The sequence below is a fragment of the Pipistrellus kuhlii genome, unplaced genomic scaffold (assembly GCF_014108245.1).
Source record: "Pipistrellus kuhlii isolate mPipKuh1 unplaced genomic scaffold, mPipKuh1.p scaffold_m20_p_16, whole genome shotgun sequence".
NCBI classification, from domain to species: domain Eukaryota; kingdom Metazoa; phylum Chordata; class Mammalia; order Chiroptera; family Vespertilionidae; genus Pipistrellus; species Pipistrellus kuhlii.
This window is the reverse complement of record NW_023425471.1, coordinates 14,631,373-14,652,607: the sequence shown is the minus strand read 5'-3', so window position 1 is coordinate 14,652,607 and position 21,235 is coordinate 14,631,373. Positions and strand designations below refer to the sequence as shown.

The window sequence follows — 21,235 nt, the reverse complement described above, 5'->3', positions numbered from 1 at the left end:
CAAAAGTGATAGAAGGATTTCCAATTTATAATCCAAAAACAAAATTCTTCCTCCTAACCTAATGATCAGCAATAAGTGTGCGATACATGTCATACATACACTTACAGACTCATATTCTGGTTCTAAATAAACATTCAGCCTAAAAGAATAACATTTGAAAATGCAAACAGAGGAAAGCCACAAAACATAAGCCAATGAGATATTTTGCACATTAGAAAACTGCTTAGCAGGCCTTTCCAGCTAAAAAGCTGGCAAGACTCCACCTCGAGTTCACGCAGGTGAAGTTAGTGGCCGGATGTGGCCCCGGGGCCTCCACTGGCCTCGGGAGGAGTGGCAGCCCTGGATGCAGCTTGGGCTCTGGCTTGGACTCTCTCTTCTTCTTCTTTCCAAGCTCTTTCAAAATGAGATGCCAAGGTAGTGCGGATATTATTATTGAGCAGGGAGAAAAACTCGAGGATTTTCATCTTGCTGGTCTCAGCATGGGCTCGTGGACCCCACAGGAACTCATAGCATGGAGGATCAGTGTCGGGCACCGGCTGGTACACGAGGTATTTTTCTCGAACTAAATCTTGGGTGAGAAGCTTCCTGGGCTCCCCAAAAATGAAGTGAGTCTTTCCATCGTGGACACTCATCATACTCAGGAATTCCCAGATCTCTTCCTCAGAGGCACAGTTGTCATTCAGCAAGATAAAACCCAGGACAGGCATCAGAATCCCTTTGGTGGGAAATCTGAAGCCGCTGCTCAGACTCGCATCTTCACTGTCGACAAGGGTGTAGTAGTTACCGTTGGGCTTCACTTCTTTCAATTCCAGGCCGAAGAACCGATCCATACGCTCAGAGGCTCTCCCGAGAATCTCAGGGAAGTCCTTCCTGAACCACTTGTGGATGATCTTCAGCATGTCTCCCTTTTTAATGGGCTCCTTCTTTTTATGTTGACACAGCATGTAATGAACTAACAGATTTGCCTTCCGGGTTAGAAGATCTGGGCCAGAGCTCTCAGTGGAGGCTGAGGCCTGGGAGGCTTTTTTACTTTTCTGAACCTGGCCTCTGGCTTTTACAGCAGGTCCTTCACCTGAAGCACCTGCAGCGGCACTGGTGGTGGCCCGGAGAATGCCAGCAACAGAGGAGGTTGGGGGACCATCCCCAAAAATGGAAGAGAAAGAGAAAGCATCTCCTTCCTCTCCTGAAGGGGCCTGAGCACTTCTATCACCTTGGTTCTCAGCTCTGTTTTGGCGGTGTTTCCCCCGGGCATGGCGCTTGCTCTTATGACCACGAGGCATGATGGCTGTTGTTCAGTTCAGCGGACAGTAGCGTTGGTGAATGGACAGCTGCTTTGGGCACCTGAGGGATGGAGAAAGAGTTTATGTGAGCACCTTCAACAGGTTGATTCCCCCTGGGCTTTTTTGAAGCCTGACGGGTATTATTGTAGGATCCCACAAGGCTCCTGTTCTAAATTCTGAAACACCAATTAGAAGGAATATATGCATCCCTATGTTCATAGCTACTTATAATAGCTAAGTTCTGAAAATGACCCGAGCGCCCATCAGTAGGTACAGTACGTGGATAACAAAGCTTTGGTATATTTACACAATAGAATGCCATGCAGCAGTAAGAAAGAAGCATGCATTACCCACTGGGACAGCATGGAAGGACCTGGAGAGTATTATGCCAAGTTAAATAAGTCAGTTAGAGAAAGACAAGTATCACATGATCTCACTTATATGTAGAATCTAATGAAAAAAAAAATAAACTGATGAATAAAATAGATCTAGACACATGTAAGCATGTAACACATTGAGGAAGCTCAGAGGGAAGGATGCAGGCTGTGAGGGTGGGGAGCAATTAACTAAGGAACTCATAAGACACAGACAATACTGAGGTGAAGGCCTTGGGGTGGGTGGGAGCAGGGTGGAGAGGGTCAACAGGGGAAATAAAGCACGACATCAGTAACACTTTCAACAATAAAGACATATATTTTAAAAAGAATCTCACAGTGGAATCACAGAACCTTTAGATCAGTGGTTCCCAACCTTATTTTAGCGATGCTCCCCCCCCCGCCCCCGCCAAGCATCTCTAAAATACTGATGCCCCATTCCCGTGACATTTATTTCTTACTATTTAAAAAGTGAGCTCCTATTCATGTAGAAGAAGCCTCAAAGGCCATTAACTTGGCCTACACAAAATCTAAAGAACATGACATCCATGAAAGAGGAAAAATAAAAGAACGAAAGGACAGTTGAAGTACCGCGGAGTAAATCACTAAGAAATTGTTAAAATAACAACAACAATAATAATAATAATAATAATATGAAAAGATGTGAAAAAATAGCAAATAAAGTTTCAAAACATATAATAGAGAACTGAAATGCATAAAGATGTCACAATATATATTTAATTACTGTATATGAGGCCCCTAAAACAATAATGCAAAAAAATCCACTGTTAATAGCTTATTCTCCAATTGCTCCCCTTACAAATCAAATTGCCCCCCTGTGGGCATATGCCCCATGTTGGGAACCACTGCTTTAAAGTGAGTCTCAAGCTACATCCTCCCAAACTTTCCTTGCCTTTACTAAGGTGACAATAGGTAATTTAAGCGTGGCTTCCTTTCTTCTGGGAAGTGGGGTCCTCTCAGTTCATCTTCGGTGTTATCATGTCAACTCTGAGCAGAGCCCGGGCGCCCTCCCCTCTGCTACTCTGATGTGGACACCTCAATGCTCCCCGGGATTCAGGAGAAAAGGAACTGGAGGGGAGCCTCAGTGCACCTCCATATCAGGGGACATCCAGAGCTGAGAGCTTCGTGGGGTCCTTTGTGTCCTGAGTTCATTTGGATTCTCAGCTGTCAGTCAAGCTCCTTGTAAGGCTTCACACCACTTCCCTTCGGCTGACTTGTGGCTGGACCTTCAGATTAAGGATCATACCTTTCTGAGACCTGATGTAAAGAAGTGAAGGGGGGGCGGGGCCGGGGCCCACCCAGGGTGGCCCAGTGGTTAAACATCGACCTAGGAACCAGGAGGATGCTGTTCGAATCCCAGTCAGGGCACAGGCCTGGAAAGTGGGCTTAATCTCCAGTGTGGGGCATGCAGGAGGCAGCCGCTCAGTGATTCTCTCACATCCTTGATCCTTGATGTTTCTCTCTCTCTCCCTCTTCTTCACTGAAATCAATACATACATACACATTTAAAACGATAAGTGAAGGGGGATGCATAATGTAAGGTGACCAGATGTCCCGGTTTAGGCAGGACAGTCCGGATTTTTAACAATTTTTCCCATGTCCCGCGGAGTTTGGGGACTTTTTAAAAACACCACGGGACACAGGACAGATTGTTAAAAATTGGGACTGTCCCGCCAAAAGCGGGATGTCTGGTCACCTTAGCATAATGACAGTCCTTCCCTGAGGGGCCTGGGGATGTGTTTTTAAAAAAATATATTTTATTGTTTTTTTACAGAGAGGAAGAGAGAGAGACAGAGAGTTAGAAACATCAATGAGCGAGAGACATCAATCAGCTGCCTCTTGCACACCCCCTAATGGGGATGTGCCCGCAACCAAGGTACATGCCCTTGACCGGAATCGAACCAGGGACCTTTCAGTCTGCAGGCCAACGCTCTATCCAAACCAGTCTCGGCGGGATGTGGTTCTTGAAAGGCCTCTCAGGTTCCTCCATTGGATTATAAGGAGAGACCTCCTCAAGGTAACAGCCAACGTTTATGAGTCTCAGTAAGAGGAAATGAAGATCACCTTGTCTGACAGAAAGCGGTCTCCCGAGGGTGGGGGCTGTGGAAAAACAGTTTGAGGTTCTAGGATACATGGTTCATTTTTTTACTCCCCCCGCACAACGAAGTTTTATTGGTTTTTAGCAATGTGGATTAAAAGAAATTCAGATGACTTTAAAAGCAATTTGTTGATTCTGAAACATTTCAGAAATGATATTAGTGGATGATAATTCTTAACACCAAAGTCTTTAATGCCTAAAATAAAAACTTATATAAGTCACTGGATTGCCATGAGGTGGAAATTGGACGCACGCTGAGGTCAGCATTTCTGCTCTGCCTGCCTGGAGCAGCTCCCCTCTGATCAAGGCTCTCACTTGCCTGCTTAACCCTGAGTGAGGACTGATGACACTCCTGCCTGACATCTATCCTCGAGGTGTGCTAGAGCTGAAAATAGAGAGGACTCGGACTCTTTTTTGTTTGTTTGTTTTGTAAATCTTCATTGGGAGATAGTTTTTCCATTGATTTTTTAGAGTGGAAGGAGGGAGAGAAGGAGAGCTCCCGCGAGCGCGAACAAGCGAGAGTGGGGACGGGGGAGGGGGGTTGGGAGGGTGGAGGCATTGGCATGAGAATAACATAGCGAATGGTTGCCTGGTTGCCTCTTGCATGAACCAAACCTGCCAAGGGATCCACCTTCCATCTAGGTACCTGCCTGTGACCTATGCCAACTCCAGGACACTTTGGTGCAGGCCGACCATCTAACCAGGGGACACACTGGCTAAGGCAGGGAGGATTCCTGGTGGCCCCACTGGTACAGGGGGGGGGGGGCATTCCCACAGCCCTCAGTGGCCTTTCCCTGAAACCTGGCAGAACACGAAATCCTCCCTCCTCTGACATGCAGCTGCCTCTTTGAGCTGACCATTCACCTCGCTGATGGGGCCCGGGAGGAAGTGAGTGCAAACCAACATGGTGACAGGCCCTAGCCCCCCAGGGGTGCCTCCCACAGCCTCCCTCCGTGTGACACCCCTGAATCCTGGCAGAGACTGGTCCCTCTCTCTTCCCTCCTCCAACAAACCAAGGCCTGGCCTGTCTGAGACGCCACCTGCAGAACAAGGGTACCGCGGCCCGCCAGCTCTGCTCCGGCCGCCATGATAGCTTGGCGGGGTGAGTGCAGGAGGCGAGGCGCGGGCGCTCTTTATTTCCTTGGCGGGGCGCTGCCTGGAGCTGAGAGCAGGGCCTGCTGCCCCCCGGGGCCCTTTCCCGGAGAGAGGGCTGCTCTGAACCCCCGGCCTCCATCTTGAATCCCTTTGGGGCCCAGGATCGGCCTACTCCCAGCAATGCCTCCCCACACCCCTGCCGCCTCCAATGCCTCCAGGCCGCATTCGGTCTCAGGGCTCACTGCAGGGAAGGGATTGGGGGTCCACGCTCGTTTTGTGGGTACGTGGCTTGTGTGGTTAGCACGTAGGCCCTCACCTTCACTCGAAGCCAGTCCTGGGAAGTCCTCAGGCAGCCGCCACACCCGCGCACCTGCTGAAATGGCCTCGAAGCCCCAGGGGAAGTCGGTGGGGCCTTTCTGGGGCAGGGCTGTCCAGGGCACGCCTGATGCAGGGAGCCTGAGGGCTTAGGGTCTCTGGGTCTTCAGTCCTCTCTCAGCCTCCCCACTTTTGTGTTTGCAGAGCTTGGATTCCTCCCTCTAGTGAAGTGGGTGGGCCTGGCCCCCACAAAGTCCTCCCTTCCCGAGACGCAGGAAGGCAGGCAGTGAGGACACCCTGCCTCTGAAGCGGGGCCTGAGCCTCATGGGCCGGAATGGGGCGGAGCTACCGAGCCTCCATTTGTGAGAGACATGCTCTCCCTTAGCACTGTGGGCCCTGGCCTCGAGGCTGTTTGTGGTGTGCAAGCCTCCTGCCTCTGCACGCCTGGCCTTGGATCCCTCCCTGAGACCACACAAGCAGAATGCATAGATTCCTGGTCTTCTGCGTCTCCCAGGGCTAAGCAGAGTGCCGGACCCTCCAGCCCCTTCTATTTTGGGGGTGCCCTCATTACACTCAGCACCTTCCATAGTTGCATTCTTCTTAAAGACACAGTCCCTTCCTCTGCGAAACAGAAACCGCCCCTGTTAGTCAGAGGCCCTGAGGTCCCTGAGGCCTCCCAGCCTCTGATCAGCTTGACATGGCTGCCAGGCGCTCTGCAGGGAGGTCGGCAGAAGAGATACGTGAGACCTCCTTGCGCAGTGCGGGCTGCCCTTAGTCCCCATCGGGGCCCTCACTGTGAGAGCTGACCAGTCCGGTAACTCCGCCCTCTGCTCTCCTGACATCGCTCATCTTACATCACAATCCCTCTCTGAGAATTCCACATTGGAGTCAGGGCTTAGCCATGGGATCATGGCCCTCCCTTCCAGGCCTCCAGGAAGAGCTCACAGGGACGCCTCCCTCTAGGACCTGACTGTCCCCGCTGAAACCTTCTCCTCCTCATTACAGCCTTCTCCATATCTACCAGCCTCGGGCTCCTCCACTGCACGGAGGCCACCCTGCTTAGGTTTTTGCTTGGCCCCTCTACTTTGGCGTGCATTTCTCTGCCCTCTTTCATGGAGTCCTCGTCGTGGCTTCTGTCACTTGATTAAAGGCTTCCTGGGAAATGCCACCTCCCTGCAAACGCTTGAGCAATTTCCCTGTTTCGCATTTTGCAGAAAATGGATCCCATTTCGTGAGTGATGTAAGATTAGAAAACTGTTGTCAGAGGAAAGAAAGCTGACACATTCTTTCTCTCCTCACCAGCCAGACTTAGGAAATTTGCAAAGAATTAACTTTTTAAATTATAGTTTAAAGCATTACAAATAGTACTGCAGCTGAAACCGGTTTGGCTCAGTGGATAGAGTGGACTGAAAGGTCCCAGGTTCGATTCCAGTTAAGGGCATGTACATTGGTTGCGGGCACATCCCCGGTAGGGGGTGTTTAGTAGGCAGCTGGTGGATGTTTCTCTCTCATCGATGTTTCTAGCTCTGTATCCATCTCCCTTCCTCTCTGTGGAAAATTAATAAAATATTAAAAAAAATATAGTAGTGCATACGTCTCCTTTTTTCCCCAATTGACCTTCCCCCAGCCTCCTCTACACCCGTCCCCCCCCCCCCCCGCACTCAGATGTCTTCACCCCCTCCCAGTATCCTGTGTCCATTGGTTAAGCTTATATGCATGCATACAAGTCCTTCCTTTGATCTCTAACCTCCCCACACCCCCAACCCTCCCCAGCCTTCCTGCTGTTGCTTGACAGTCTGTTTAATGCTTCTCTGCCTCTGTATCTATTTTTGTTCATCCGTTTATAATGTTCTTTATTATCCATAAATGAGTGAGATAATGTGGTATTTTTCTGACTGGCTCATTCAGCATAGCATAATGCTCTCCAGTTCCATCCATGCTGTTGCAAATGGTAAGAATTCCTCTTTTTTTTTCTTTCCACTGCATAGTATTCCATGGTGTAGATATACCACCGTTTTGTAATCTACTCATCTTTTGATGGGCACTTAGGCTATTTCCAAATATTAACTATTGTAAGTTGTGCTGCTATGAACATAGAGGAGCATATATCCTTTCTGATTTTTGTTTCTAGTTCTTTGGAATATAGTCATAAAAGTGGGATTACTGGGTCAAATGGCAGTTCAATTTTTAATTGTTTGAGAAAACGCCATACTGTTTATCACAGTGGCTGCAACAGTTTGCACTCCTACTAGCAGTGCATGAGGGTTCCTTTTTCTCAATATCTTCTCCAGCAATTGTCTTTCCTTGATTTGTTTCTGACAGATGAGAAGTGGTACCTCACTCTAGTTTTCATTTGCATCTCTTGGATGATTAGTGACTTTTATCATCTTTTCATATCTCTCTTGGCCTTCCTTCTGTCTCCTTTCAAAAAGTATCTATTTAGGTTCATTGCCCATTTTTTAATTGGGTTATCTTCCTTTTGTTACCTTGTATGAGTTCCCTGTATGTTGGAGATTAATCCCTTATCGGTAATAACGTTGGCAAATATGTCCTCCCATGCAGTTGGTTTTCTTGTTTTGTTGATGGTTTCTTTTGCTGTGCAGAAGTTTTTTATTTTGATGTAGTCCCATTTGTTTATTTTATCTTTAGTTTCCATTGCCCTAAGAGTAGTATCAGTGAAAAAATTGTTTTGGCATATGTCTGAGATTTTACTGCCTGTGGATTCCTTTAGTATTTTTATGGTTTCCTATTTTATATTTAAGTCCTTTATCCATTTTGAGTTTATCTTTATGGTGCAAGTTGGTGGTCTAGTTTCATATTTTTGCAAGTATCTGTCCAGTTTCCCCAAAACCATTTATTGAATAGACTCTCTTGTCTCCACTGTATGCTTTTCCTCTATTGTTGAATATTAGTTGAGCATACTTGTTTGTGTGGATCTCTGGATTCTCTGTTCTGTTCCACTGGTCTATCTATGTGTCTTTTCTTGTGCCAGTACCAGGCTGTTTTGAGAACAGTGGCTTTGTAATATAGCTTGATGTAGGATATTGAGATCCCTCCTACTTTGTTCTTCTTTCTCAGGATTGCTGCAGCTATATGGAGTCTTTTTACTTATTTATTTATTTCAGATGAGTTTTTGGAATGTTCATTCTAGGTCTGTGGAATATGCCATTGGTATTTCAATGGGGAGTACATTGAATCTATAGATTGCTTTGGTTAGTGTGGACATTTTGATCATATTGATTCTACAAATCCATGAACACAGTATATTCTTCCATCTGTTTATGTCTTCCTCTATCTCTTTTTTTCAGTGTCCTATAGTTTCCTGCATATAGATCTTTTACCTCCTTAGTTAAGTTTATTCATAGTATCTTAATTTTATTTGGTGCATTGATAAATGGGATTGTTTTTAAGTCTCTCTGTAAGTTCATTATTGGTGTATAGAAATGCCATAGATTTCTTGGCATTAATTTTGTATCCTGCTACATTGCCGAATTCATTTATTAAGACTACCCTGTTTCCCCGAAAATAAGGCAGTGTCTTATATTATTTTTTTCTCCCAAAGTTGCGCTAGGTCTTATTTTCAGGGGATGTATTATCTTTCCATGCGCTAGGTCTTATTTTCGGAGGATGTCTTATTTTCGGGGAAACACGATAGTAGTGTGTTTTTAAAAAATATATATTTTATTGATTTTTCACAGAGAGGAAGAGAGAGGGATAGAGAGTTAGAAACATCAATGAGAGAGAATCATCGATCAGCTGCCTCTTGCACACCCCCCACTGGGAATGTGCCCACAACCACGGTACATGACTTTGACTGGAATAGAACCCGAGACCTTTCAGTCCGCAGGCCGACGCTCTATCCACTGAGCCAAACCGGTCCCGGTAGTAGTTTTTTAATGGAGTCTTTAGGGTATTCTATGTAGAGTATCATGTCATCTGCAAACAAGGAGAGTTTTATTTCTTTTCCAATTTGGATGCATTTTATTTCTTCTTCTTATATGATCCCAATAAGCAGTATTTCCAGTACTTTGTCAAATAGCAGTGGTGAGAGTGGGCATCCGAGAAGAAATAAAAAATTAATAAGGAACACAGGCACAAAATATAAAAATGGCTATAAACAAGTACCTTTCAATAATGCCTTTAAATGTTTATGGACTGAATACTCCAATCAAAAAACCTGGGGTGATTGAATGGATAAAAAAAATAATGACCCATATATGTGCTGTCTACAAGAGACCCACCTCATAACAATGAGATTCACACAGACTGGAAGTGACGGGATGGAAAAATATCTCCCAGTTTCAAATCTTGCAGAAAATGGATCCCATTTCATGAGATATGTAAGATTAGGAAAATGTTGTCAGAGGAAAGAAAGCTGACATGTTCTTTCTCTCTTCACCAGCCAGATTTAGGGAAATTGCAGAGGATTCACTCTTTATGCAGAGGGATAGAGCCAGATTTTTGTGAATCCTGACTTTTCTTTTGAGGGCATCTTGTTTCACATATGTCAGTGATCATATTGTCACTCACTGTGATCTCTTATCACTTTTACTCAAGTCTCATTTATTTGTGATTTTTATTTTTATTTTTGTTATGTCACCCAATCATCTCTTTTGGTCCTAGCATTCTTCTTTTTATCACTTGAGATACATTTTGGAATAGTAGACAAAAGTGAATTAACTGACTCACGGTCAGCTGCAAGGAGTGCACCCATTTGAGCTTTGGACAAATCCAGACTAGTGGTCACTTATTAGCTGTGTGAACTCAGCTCAGGTACATTAGCAAACTTTGTGAGCCTCAGGTTCTGCATTTATGAAGGGGCTTTGCTAAGCCCTGTCTTGTAGGGCTGGTGGATTGGGGTGAATTATGTGTATAGTGCCTGGCACAGTGCCTGAAATGCATTGAGATTTTTCACAATGTTTGTTATGTTTCTGATTAGGATGATTTCATCACCAGAAAATACCACTCACCTTAATGCATTAAATGAAATATATTTTTCTCGCCGAAACCGGTTTGGCTCAGTGGATAGATCGTCGGCCTGCGGACTGAAGGGTCCCAAGTTCGATTCCTGTCAAGGGCATGTACCTTGGTTGCGGGCACATCCCCAGTGGGGGTTGTGCAGGAGGCAGCTGATCAATGATTCTCTCTCATCGATGTTTCTAACTAACTATTCCTCTCTCTTCCTCTTTGTAAAAAATCAATAAAATATTTTCTAAAATTATATCTATTTTTGTCAATCAGCGTGGCTCAGTGAACATTGACCTATGAACATGGAAGTCATGATTTGATTCCCGTCAGGGCATATGCTGAGGTTGTAGGCTCAATTCTCAGTGTGGGGCATCCAGGAGGCAGACAATCAATGGTACTCTATCATCATTGAAGTTTTTATTTCTCCCTTTCTCTCTGATATATATATATATATATATATATATATATATATATATATATATATATATATCTCCTATGTCATAAAAGGGTAATATGCAAATAGACCAAATGACAGTATAACCAATCAAAGCATACTATACCAGGGGGCAGATGCTCCAACCAGTAGGTTATCTTGCTGCTGGGGTCCAACTGATGGTGACTGAGATGGGCCAGACAAGCCCCTGGAGCCCTCCCATGGTCCCTCCCTGGCCCAATCATAAACCGGTGTTTTCCCTCAGCCTGGCCTGCACCTCCTTGCAATCCAGGACCTCTCAGGGGATGTCAAAGAGCCAGTTTACAGTGCAAGCCTCACTGGATAGGAACTGATTGGGCACGAGCCTGCAGCAGGTACAGTGGGGCCGGGATGAGCGGGAGTGGCAGGTAGGAGCTGTAGTCAGCTTAGGACTGTGGGTTTCTGCTGGCTCCCAACCGCTCCACTGCCTACCTGCCTAATTGGCCCTGACTGCTTCTGTCTGCCAGCCTGATCACCCCCTAACCACTTACCTGCTAGCCTGATCGACACCTAACTGCTCCACTGCTGGCTCGATCGCCCCTAAGTGCCCTCCACTGCTGGCCTGGTCACCCTTAATTGCCTTCCCCTTAAGGGCTGGTTGCCCCAACAGCCCTCCCATGCATGCCTGGTCACACCTAACTGCCCTCTACTGCAGGCCTTGGCACTCCCAACTACCTTCCTCTGCAGGCCTGGTCCTCCCCAACTGCCTTCCAATGCAGACCTTGTCGCTCCCAACTGCCCTCCCCTGCTGGCCCGGTCACCCTTACCTTCCCTCTCTTGCCAGGCTGGTCACCCCTAATTGCCCTCCCCTGCTGGCCTGATTGCCCACAACTTCCCTCCCTTGCTGGTCATCTTGTGGTGGCCATCTTGTGTCCACATAGGAGTGGCCATCTTGTGTGTTGGAATGATGGTCAATTTGCATATTATCTCTTTATCATATAGGGTGTGTGTGTGTGTGTAATCAGAGAATATGTCACTCTAAGACACGTAACCAAAAATCTGTCCAAAATGTTCCTTAAAAAAGAAACTCTTACATTTCCCCCCATTAAATTATATTTAAAGGGTGTGTATATTTTCCCAGCTGAATAAAAGTTTTCTAGAATTTGGTTCAAAGACTAACACTTTCTTCTGTCCTAGCTGACCATTAATGAAAACCTCCCCTATTTTCATTCATTACACCATCACTGCAAATCTACACCTAAATATTTTTAATGTCATTTTAATAGAATGGGCTCTGACTCCCTAATCCACAGCAAAAAAGGTTCAGCCCAATGGATGCCAAGTTTCCAGTCATAGATTATCATGTTTTTTTCCTCAGAAATGCCCTGAAGATGATGTTCATCAAACACCCATTCTGTGCACTTTGCACACCTGCTATGGGACAGGAGCACGAAGTGCATCCCCATGCTGCCCGAGTTGGAGATAGATGCTCTCTTGTTCACTCATAATTCCAAAGTAACTGCAAAGTAATCTCCAATTCTAAGTGCAAGTTTCTCAGCTCTGAGAATCACAGTCTGAGGGTGTGGCCCCTGCCCACCATTATCACAACCTCGACTTGCCCACCATGCTGTGAACTTAAACTTCCCTCCCACCTAACAACTTTCACTTTCCCCAAGTCTCTAACTGCCTTGCCTCACAGATTCTACACTAGACTCTTCATCTTACCCCACTTCTGACTCCCTAGTTTTACTGCTCTATATAGTTTGAGTATCTCACCACCTACATTATAAGAAAGCTTCTCTTAGACTCTAAAATTCTATGGGCAGTGCAGGTAGGGTCTATTTTTCTTAGCATCCCCAGTACTAGCCAAGAGCCTTTCAAAGAGCAGACGTTAATACTTGACATGGAAAGACCCAATATATAGGAAGCCAAACCTACTAGGATTTAATTTCTCCTCCATTCTTGAAGAAACTAAGAAAATCCAGATACTTATACTGCAATTTTACAAAGATACTAAAAGGAATAAAACAAACCAACAATTAGCTACATTTTCCATTATTTTTCACATCTCATGATTACACCAGCTTTTCTCTGGGGTAATTTCCTTTTACATAAAAATCCATATTCCAATGTTATTCTATTTTGTTCCAAATGACAAGAAATAACCCAAGGATTTTCAATTTGTTCCATAACACCAAAATTCCCAATTTTCCTACCTGACAAACTCTAGTAATTGTGTGATCCATGTCATTCATGCACTTAGGTTCTGGAGCTAAATACAAGTCTACATGAAAGGAACAACCTTTAAAATAGAAAAAGGAAAAGGTTAAATGTCCAATTTCCCCATGTCGTTCAGGCACACAAACATATTATGTACCGTGTTCTCAGGATCCCCCCCTTGGCTCTTCACTAGTTAAAGGGTTGGCTGTTTTCTTTTTATTTCCCCTACCCCACTCCAGTATATGCCCTCACCCCCCTGGTGTCTGTGTCCATTGGTTAGATTTATATGAATTCATACAAGTCCTTTGGTTGATATGTTCCCTTCCTCCACCCCTCCCCTACCTTTGCTCTGAGGTTTGAGCATCTGATCGATGCTTCCTTGTCTCTAGATCTGTTTTTGTTCATTTGTTGTTCAATATATTCCATAAATGAGTGATATCATGTGATATTTATCTTTCTCTGAACAGCTTATTTCACTTAGCATAATGCTCTCCAGTTCCATTCATGCTGTTGCAAATGGTAGAAGTTCCTTCTGAGATCTCAGGCAGAGTCTTCACTTGGTACTTAAAGAAAGCAGCCAATTAGCAATAACTGGTTGGCTGCTTTTTTTAAGCAGCAAGTTAAGACTCTGCCTCAGAGCTCACTAGGGATTAGAGGAGTTTCAGGACATGCCCTGGAATGCAAATTGGCAATAGCAGCAATAAGGGAGCCCTGCTACAGCTCTGCCTCAGGCCCTCTCTTATCTCGTAAAGCCTCTTGATGAAATGGGAAGGCACTGAGCATGGTATCATAGACCTTAGCCAATCCCCCTGCACATCATATATACTTATAGGAAAACACCCTCTATCCATGTACAAAGGTCATACTCATTCCTTCTTATAGCTACATTAGAGGCCCGATGCATGAAATTTGTGCAAGTGTAGGCCTTCCTTCCCTGGGCTGCCTCCACTGGTTTCCCTCTGGCACCTGGGATCCAGGCTTCCCTAGCAATCCTGGCTTCATCTGGAAGGTGGCCTGCAAGGACACCCGGTCTAATTAGCATATTATGTTTTTATTATTGTAGATATCCCTTGTTTATTCAATCAATATATTGATTAGTATTTCTGTATTGTTCTATCACTGTGGGTGTGTCTTAAAAAGTGGAATTACTAGGTCACAGGTAAATACATATTTAGTTTTGTTATATATTGTCAAATTCTGTAATGTTTTGAGAATGTACTCATATTCTTAAGAAATATTGCAACTAAATAATATTCTCAAGTAATATAATAATAAAGTAACAATTTTGAACTACTTTTACCTGATCTATTTAATGAAGTTATATTGGGTTCATAAAAAATCTTTTGGAAGTTTTGTTGCATTTTTCATGCTCTGCAATGACTTGTGTGACAAAATTGATATGTTTTGCAAAAGATTAGAGAATAAGGCAATAGATGCTTCAGGTACTCATTTCTGAGCTTCAGCCATATCAATACATGGCCAATCTTGTGTCACCTATATCCACTTCAGCCCCAGATTATTTTGAGATAATTATCTATAATAAGAATGTCAGACTCATGGCCCACAGACTGCATTCGGCCCACAGAAAATATTATTGTGGCCCAGCCAATATAATGGTATGTAAGGACAGTTTTAATAAAAAATTTAACTTAATTTTTACAATATTCTGTTAAACACTGTTATTAGTAATGAACTAAAACGTTCACTAATGACTGATTACTAGAATCCTGTTGCATTCATTTCCCTTACACACTTTAAGTGCAAACGCACCATTTCTCTCCACTAATACCAGCAGCGAATATTTTAGCAGCCAAATGTCCACATCATTAGTCTTGTTCTGACTTGTTTGGTGTGTGCAACAGGAAGTGTTTCATTTTTGGAGAACAAGAAAAATGGGTTTATTTGTGTTATGCTTATTAATTTGTGCAGTTATTCAGTGACTGGTAAGTTACTATTTGTGAAAAAATATTTTTATTAAAATGTTCTATTATTTTGTTAATAACTCATTTCTTTCACCCCTTTGTACTCAGCATGTCTCTTCCAAAATAAACGTACATTTCTATGAAAATTGAAGCTTTTGTTTTTTTGGGGCCCACAGAAACTTAAACCTTATTTGGCCCGAGTTAGCCTGATCTATAACAATAGTTATCCTATTGTGTACCTTTAAAGGGTAAAACATTTAATTACACATATAGGGACACTGGTTGGCAGAATTCCAAGTTGGCTTACCAGATTCCTGACTCCGCGTGTATACACATTTTCCACCAGTCAATTAATCAACTACTCATCTAGGTGCTGCTATGAGGGATTTTGCAAATGTAATTCAGGTCCTAAATAATTTGTTCTGAAAATAAAGGGATTATCCCCCATGGGTCAAGCCTCATCAGGTGAATCCTTACGTGGGATGGACTTCTCCTGCTGAGAGAAATTCAAAGAGTGAGAGTGAGGTTCTCCTTTGCTGGCTTTGAAGATGGAAGGTGCCACATAGCATACCAAGGAATTAATGGCAACTTGAGAATGGCCCCTAACTAACAGCTAGCAAGAAGATGGGCACCTCAGTCTTTCAATTTCTGGAAATGCATTATGTTATTTGCATTCTGCATGGCATTGGAAGGAGCTCCTGAGCTCCATGTGAGAATACAGCTACCTGATACATTGTCTGCAGCTTTGTGAGATTTCTGCCCCAGGAACTCAGCTACTACCTACAGAACTTTGAGATAGATACTAAGTGTCTATTGTTTGAAGCTGTTCAACTTGTGGTAGTTTGTTATGAAGTAAATGAATAAACACACTGAAAAGTTTTTTTTTAAACCTTTATTGTTGAAATTATTACACAGGTCTTCCTTTTCCTTCCATTAACTTCTATCCTGCTCCCGTCCCCTATCCCCAGGCCCTCACAACTCCATTGTCTGTGTTCACAAGTTATACATATCTGCATATAAATTCATTACTTATATTCTCAAACATTCTTGAATAACATCAGGAATCTTGGTATATATCCTACAAATTTACCAAATGAAAATTGATAAGATGGATGGTTTGCTTTCATGTCTTGGCTGTAACAGATAATGCTGGATACTGGATAGGTAATAAAGGCCGTAACCTTTTTAATATCTACGTATGGTTCAGATGTGTAGACTTATGGTGAGAACATTTTATTTTGTTAATCCTCACCCGAGCATATTTTTTCCATTGAATTTTTTAGAGTGGAATTTTTTAGAGGGAGTGGAATTTTTTTAAGGGGGGGCAGAGATAGAGGGAGGGAGGGAGAGGGTGAGAGAGGGAGAGGGTGAGAGAGGGAGAGAGACTGACCCCTTGCCTCTAGCTGATGCCCTGATGGGGGCCAGAAATTGAACCTGCAACCTATGTACAGGCCCTTGACCAGAATCAAATCCTCGATTCTTCAATCTGAAGGTCAATGCTCTAACCACTGAGACAAACCACCTAGGGAGACACTTTTAATTAATATAAATGTCTAATCACTCTGTTGCAAACATGAAACTACTATAACATTGTATTTCAACTGTTAAGTGGAAAAATATTAAAACAGAAATCGTCAATTTTTATTTTATCTATCTATTATCTATCTATCTATCTATCTATCTATCTATCTATCATCTATTTGGCTAGCTAGCTATCGATCTGCTATTCCAAGCTACTTTAGTGTGAAGTTCTTTCACATCCCAAAATATATTCCTACCCTAAATCTATGTTATCTTATTCTAGAGCACAAAAGTGATTGAATGATTTCCAATTTCTATTTTAAAAACAAAACTTTTACCCCTAACTTGATGAACAGCAATAAATGTGAGATCCATTTCATTCATAAACTTATATCCTGAATTTTAAAGAAACATTCTAAAAGAACATCACTTGAAAAAGCAAGAAAAACACACAAATATATCAAGATATTTTGCATATACTTGTGGAAACTGCTTAACAGGCCTTTACAGCCCAAAAGTGAAGAATCCATCTCAGTGTCACTTAGGTTGAGGGTAGCCGCTAGATGTGGCCTTGGGATGAGTGGCAGCCTAGGGTGAATCTTCATCTCTGGATCTCTCCTCTGCATCTTTCAAAGCTTCTTCATAATGCACTTGGAAGGTCGTGGGCACGGTATCATTGAGCTCAGCCCAAAACTCTAGGACTTTCATCTTGCTGGTCTCAGCATGGGCTCTTGGACCCCACAGGAACTCATAGCGTGGAGGATCACTGTTGGGCATCGGCTGGTACACCAGGTATTCCTCCTGCACCAAATCTTGGGTGATAAGCTTTCTGGGCTCCCCAAATAATAAGTGACTCTTATCAGCAAAGATACCCAAAGTATTCAGGAATACCCAGGTGTTCTCTTCAGAGACACGGTTGCCATTCAATAAGATAAAACCCAGGACAGGCATCAGAAGCCCTTTGGTAGGATATCTGAAGCCGCTGCTCAGACTCGGATCTTGATTGACAACAAGGGTGTAGGTATTAGCTTTGGGATCAACTTCTTTCAATTCCAGGCCGAAGAACATATCCATTCGCTCAGAGGCTTTCCTGAGGATCTCAGGAAAGTCCTTCCAGAACCACTTGTGGATGATCTTCAGCATGTCTCTCTTTCTAATGGGCTCATTTCTTTTATATTGATAAAGCAGGTATTCTACTAACATAGTTGCCTTCTTACTTAGTAGACGTTGGCCAGAGCTCTCAGTGGAGGTTGAGACCTGGGAGACTTTTTTACTTTTCTGAACCTGGCCTCTGGCTTTTACAGCAGGTCCTTCACCTGAAGCACCTGCAGCAGCACTGGTGGCGGCTGGGGCATCCTGAGGTGCCTGGAGAATGCCAGCACCAGTGGATATTGAGACCTGGGTGGCTTTTTTACTTTTCTGAACCTGGCCTCTGGCTTTTACAGGAGATATTTCACCTGAAGCACCTGCAGTGGCACTGGTGGTGGCTGGGGCATCCTGAGGTGCCTGGGGAATACCAGCACCAGTGGAGGTTGAGACCTGGGAGGCTTTTTTACTTTTCTGAACCTGGCCTTTGGCATTTTTTACTTTTCTGGAGGTTGAGACTTTGGAATCAGATATTTCACCTGAAGCACCTGCAGTGGCACTGGTGGTGGCTGGGGCATCCTGAGGCGCCTGGACAGTGCCATCACCAATGGAGGTTGAGACCTGGGAGGCTTTTTTACTTTTCTGAACCTTGCGTTTGACTTTTGCATTAGATATTTCACCTGAACCACCTGCAGTGGCACTGCTGGTGACAGCTAGAGCATCCTGAGGTGCCTGGACGGTGCCATCACCAGAGGACATTGAGACTTCAGAGGCTTTTTTATTTTTCTGAACCTGGCCTTCGACTTTTGTATCAGATATTTCACCTGAACCACCTGCAGTGGCACTGCTGGTGACAGCTAGAGCATCCTGAGGTGCCTGGACGGTGCCATCACCAGAGGACATTGAGACTTCAGAGGCTTTTTTATTTTTCTGAACCTGGCCTTCGACTTTTTCATCAGATATTTCACCTGAACCACCTGCAGTGGCACTGCTGGTGACTGGGGTCTCCTGAGGCGCCTGGAGAGGGCCATCACCAGTGGAGGTCGAGGCCTGGGCGGCTTTTTTACTTTTCTGAACCTGGCCTTTGGCTTTTACATCAGATATTTCACCCGAAGCACCTGCAGCAGCACTGGTGGTGGCTGGGGCATCCTGAGGCGCCTGGAGAATGCCAGCACCAGTGGAGGTTGAGGGACCATCCCCCAAAACGGAAGAGGAGGAGCAAGCAGCCTCTCCTTCCTCTCCTGCAGGGGCCTGAGCACTCATATCACCTTGTTTCTCAGCTCGGTTTTGGCGGCGTTTCTCTCGAGCGCGGAGCTTACTCTTATGACCACGAGGCATGATGGCTGTTGTTGAGGACAGCAGACAGGTGATTTGGGCACCTAGTGGGTGGAGAATAAGGTAACTTGAGCACCTTTAACTGGAAGATTTCACCTTGCCTTTCAGGAAGTGTCTCTGCAGGCTTCCTTATGGGCACTACTCTAGCATCCGCAAAATCTCCTGTTTTCCTGGTTGGTCTGGCCCTTAAAAATCCCAATGAGAAACCAGACAAATTTTAGAGTTGATCCCATGCTATGTATTATTAGCCTTGCCTTGAATTTACTCTATAACAGTAGGTGATTCCAGTGTATCCCCCCACCCACTCTGATTCTGGCATGTGGGATCTTCTCTCTTTATCTTCAGTATTACTGTACCAACAATGGGAAGGGCCTAGCCTAGACAATATACCATCTGCTACTCTGATGTTGCCACCGAAAATGCTCCCTGGGACCCAGGAAAAAGAATTAGAGAGAAGCTTTAGTTCACCACCCCATCAGGGGATACCCAGTGCTTAGAATTTATTGGGGTCCTTTATGTCATGAGTTCATTTGGATCCCCAGTTGTCAGTCAAGCTACACAGGACCCAATTCTGAGGTCTCAAATGGACTCATGCTGAGGCCACAATTTCTGGGACCACTCCCCTCAGATCAAGGCACTAACATCCCTGTTAACCGTGAGTGAGGGCTCATGGGCACTCCTGCCTGACATTTATCTTTGAGGTGCGCCAGGACTGAAAATAGACAGTATTCTTGTTTCACTGGAGGAGAGTTATCTGTATTTTTTTGTTTGAGAGAGTGGAAGGAAAGAAGAAAGGGTAGAGGGAGGGAGGGAGGGAGGGAGGGAGAGAGAGAGAAATATTGATTTGGGAGCAACACAACAATTGATTGCCACCTACATGAACCAAACCTGGCAAGGGATCCACCTTCCACCTAGGTACCCGCCCATGACCTATGACTCCAGGATACTTTGGTGCAGGCCGACCATCTAACCAGGGGGCACAGTGGCTAAGGCAGGGAGGATTCCTCGTGGCCCCACTGGTACAAGGGGGCACATCCCCACAGCCCTCAGTGCTCTGTCCCTGAAACCTGGTAGAACACGAAATCCTCCCTCTGCTGACCTGGCTGCCCCCTTTGACTAAGGTGACCAGATTTTAACATTGGTAAAGCGGGACACCATTGACGGGGGTGGTGGTGTTCTTCATTAAAAATTTGGTCTATATGTTACTAGCATGAAAAGACATAAGTCCTTCTGCTAATGCTAATTTCTCTTCTTTGTCCCCATAAGTTGTTTTCTGAAAAAATTCCTGTATTTTGGAGGAAGATGCAGCAGTATTTAAATATCTTTTATGTTTCTGTGTCGCCAAGTGCTTTAAAATATCATTCTTCCCGCCATGCGAAATAGAAAATTCACCATTACATTTATCACATTGTACCATGTAATTGCTTTTGTTTTTTTTTTAATAAAGGGAAATTCACTTCTTAGATCATCCTTGAATTTGTATCCTCTTTTCATTATGTTAAAAATCTAAAAAAATAATCTAAAATTATATTATAAATTATATACACTGCTTAAAAACACAGTAAGTAGGTACATAATTACATGACATATTTTATTGTTAGTTTATAAATAAAATTAATTTGATTGTTATGAAGTAACTATATTTTAAAAATTATTTAAATTTTAATCCTATATTTCTTTCTAAATAATAACAATACTAACCTGTGTAAGTTTTCCTCTGAATTTGCCTTAACGAAAGTCGTAAGTGTCACTTTCAAGGCCAGTGCTAGACTTTTTGCCGCCACTATAAAATATAAACAATATGAGTACTGTCTGCTAAATTCAAGAAAATTTATGTATTTATGAAATAAATAACTTACCTAAATTATCTGAATAGCTGATTTGTAATGACATCACCTGTTTGCTAGCTTACTAGCACGCAGTACGATGTGTTTCTACGATGTGTTTAGTCTGAGAGACAGTTACAAAATGTTTTCCTCATTGCCAATCCCCAAAAATGCCATTGTTCAGTAACTCCAAAGAATGGTGGTCGAATTCTAACAACTGATTACCAATGCAAACTTTGATAAGCAGTTCTCAATAATCAGTTCTCAACAATTATTTGTTATTATTAAAGTTCAACATTATGAAATTAATATAAAATAATAAACAAAAATAACATAAAACTCATATCCTGGCTAAATAGCCACATGGCCGCCTAAAACCATATATTCCCTTCCCGTTTTCCCGCCATTCCCTAGCTTGTCTTGCATTTCTTCCAAAAATCGGGACTTTTTTAAAACGCTGAGGGACTCGGGACAAATTGTTAAAAATCGGGACTGTCCCGCCAAAATCGGGATTTCTGGTCACCTGACCTTTGACCTGACCAATCACCCCGCTGAGGTGGCCCGGAAGTGAGCTAGTGCAAATCAACATGGCGACAGGCCCTAGCCCCTCAGGGGTGCCTCCCACAGCCTCCCTCAGTGTGACAACCCGGATTCCTAACAGAGACCGGTCCCCTCTCTGTTCCCTCCTCCAACAAACCGAGGCCTGGCACTTGTGAGACGCCACCTGCAGAACAAGGGCACCGAGGCCCGCCAGCTCTGTTC

General features: G+C 44.0%; 2 protein-coding genes across 2 annotated transcripts; both read right to left on the bottom strand.

The window, feature by feature from the left end:
* Positions 1-284: 284 nt before the first annotated feature.
* LOC118720186 (melanoma-associated antigen B2-like) lies at positions 285-1,280 on the bottom strand. The gene has a single exon (XM_036440101.1). It carries the CDS (start codon positions 1,278-1,280, stop codon positions 285-287), a length of 996 nt encoding a protein of 331 aa, XP_036295994.1.
* Positions 1,281-16,814: 15,534 nt separating this feature from the next.
* LOC118720185 (melanoma-associated antigen B4) lies at positions 16,815-18,650 on the bottom strand. Its single transcript, XM_036440100.1, has 2 exons — positions 18,390-18,650; positions 16,815-17,510 (listed from the first exon to the last, which is right to left on the bottom strand). The coding sequence occupies exons 1-2, from the start codon at positions 18,648-18,650 to the stop codon at positions 16,815-16,817; spliced, it is 957 nt and encodes a 318-aa protein (XP_036295993.1).
* Positions 18,651-21,235: the final 2,585 nt, after the last annotated feature.

Excerpts from the sequence above, each read along its gene's own strand:
- LOC118720185 (XM_036440100.1), bottom strand. The coding sequence starts at position 18,650 with ATGCCTCGTGGTCATAAGAGTAAGCTCCGCGCTCGAGAGAAACGCCGC. Across the intron at positions 17,511-18,389 it reads ATGTAAAAGCCAAAGGCCAG|GTTCAGAAAAGTAAAAAAGT; the intron begins GTTCAGAAAAGT and ends GCCAGAGGCCAG.
- LOC118720186 (XM_036440101.1), bottom strand. The coding sequence starts at position 1,280 with ATGCCTCGTGGTCATAAGAGCAAGCGCCATGCCCGGGGGAAACACCGC.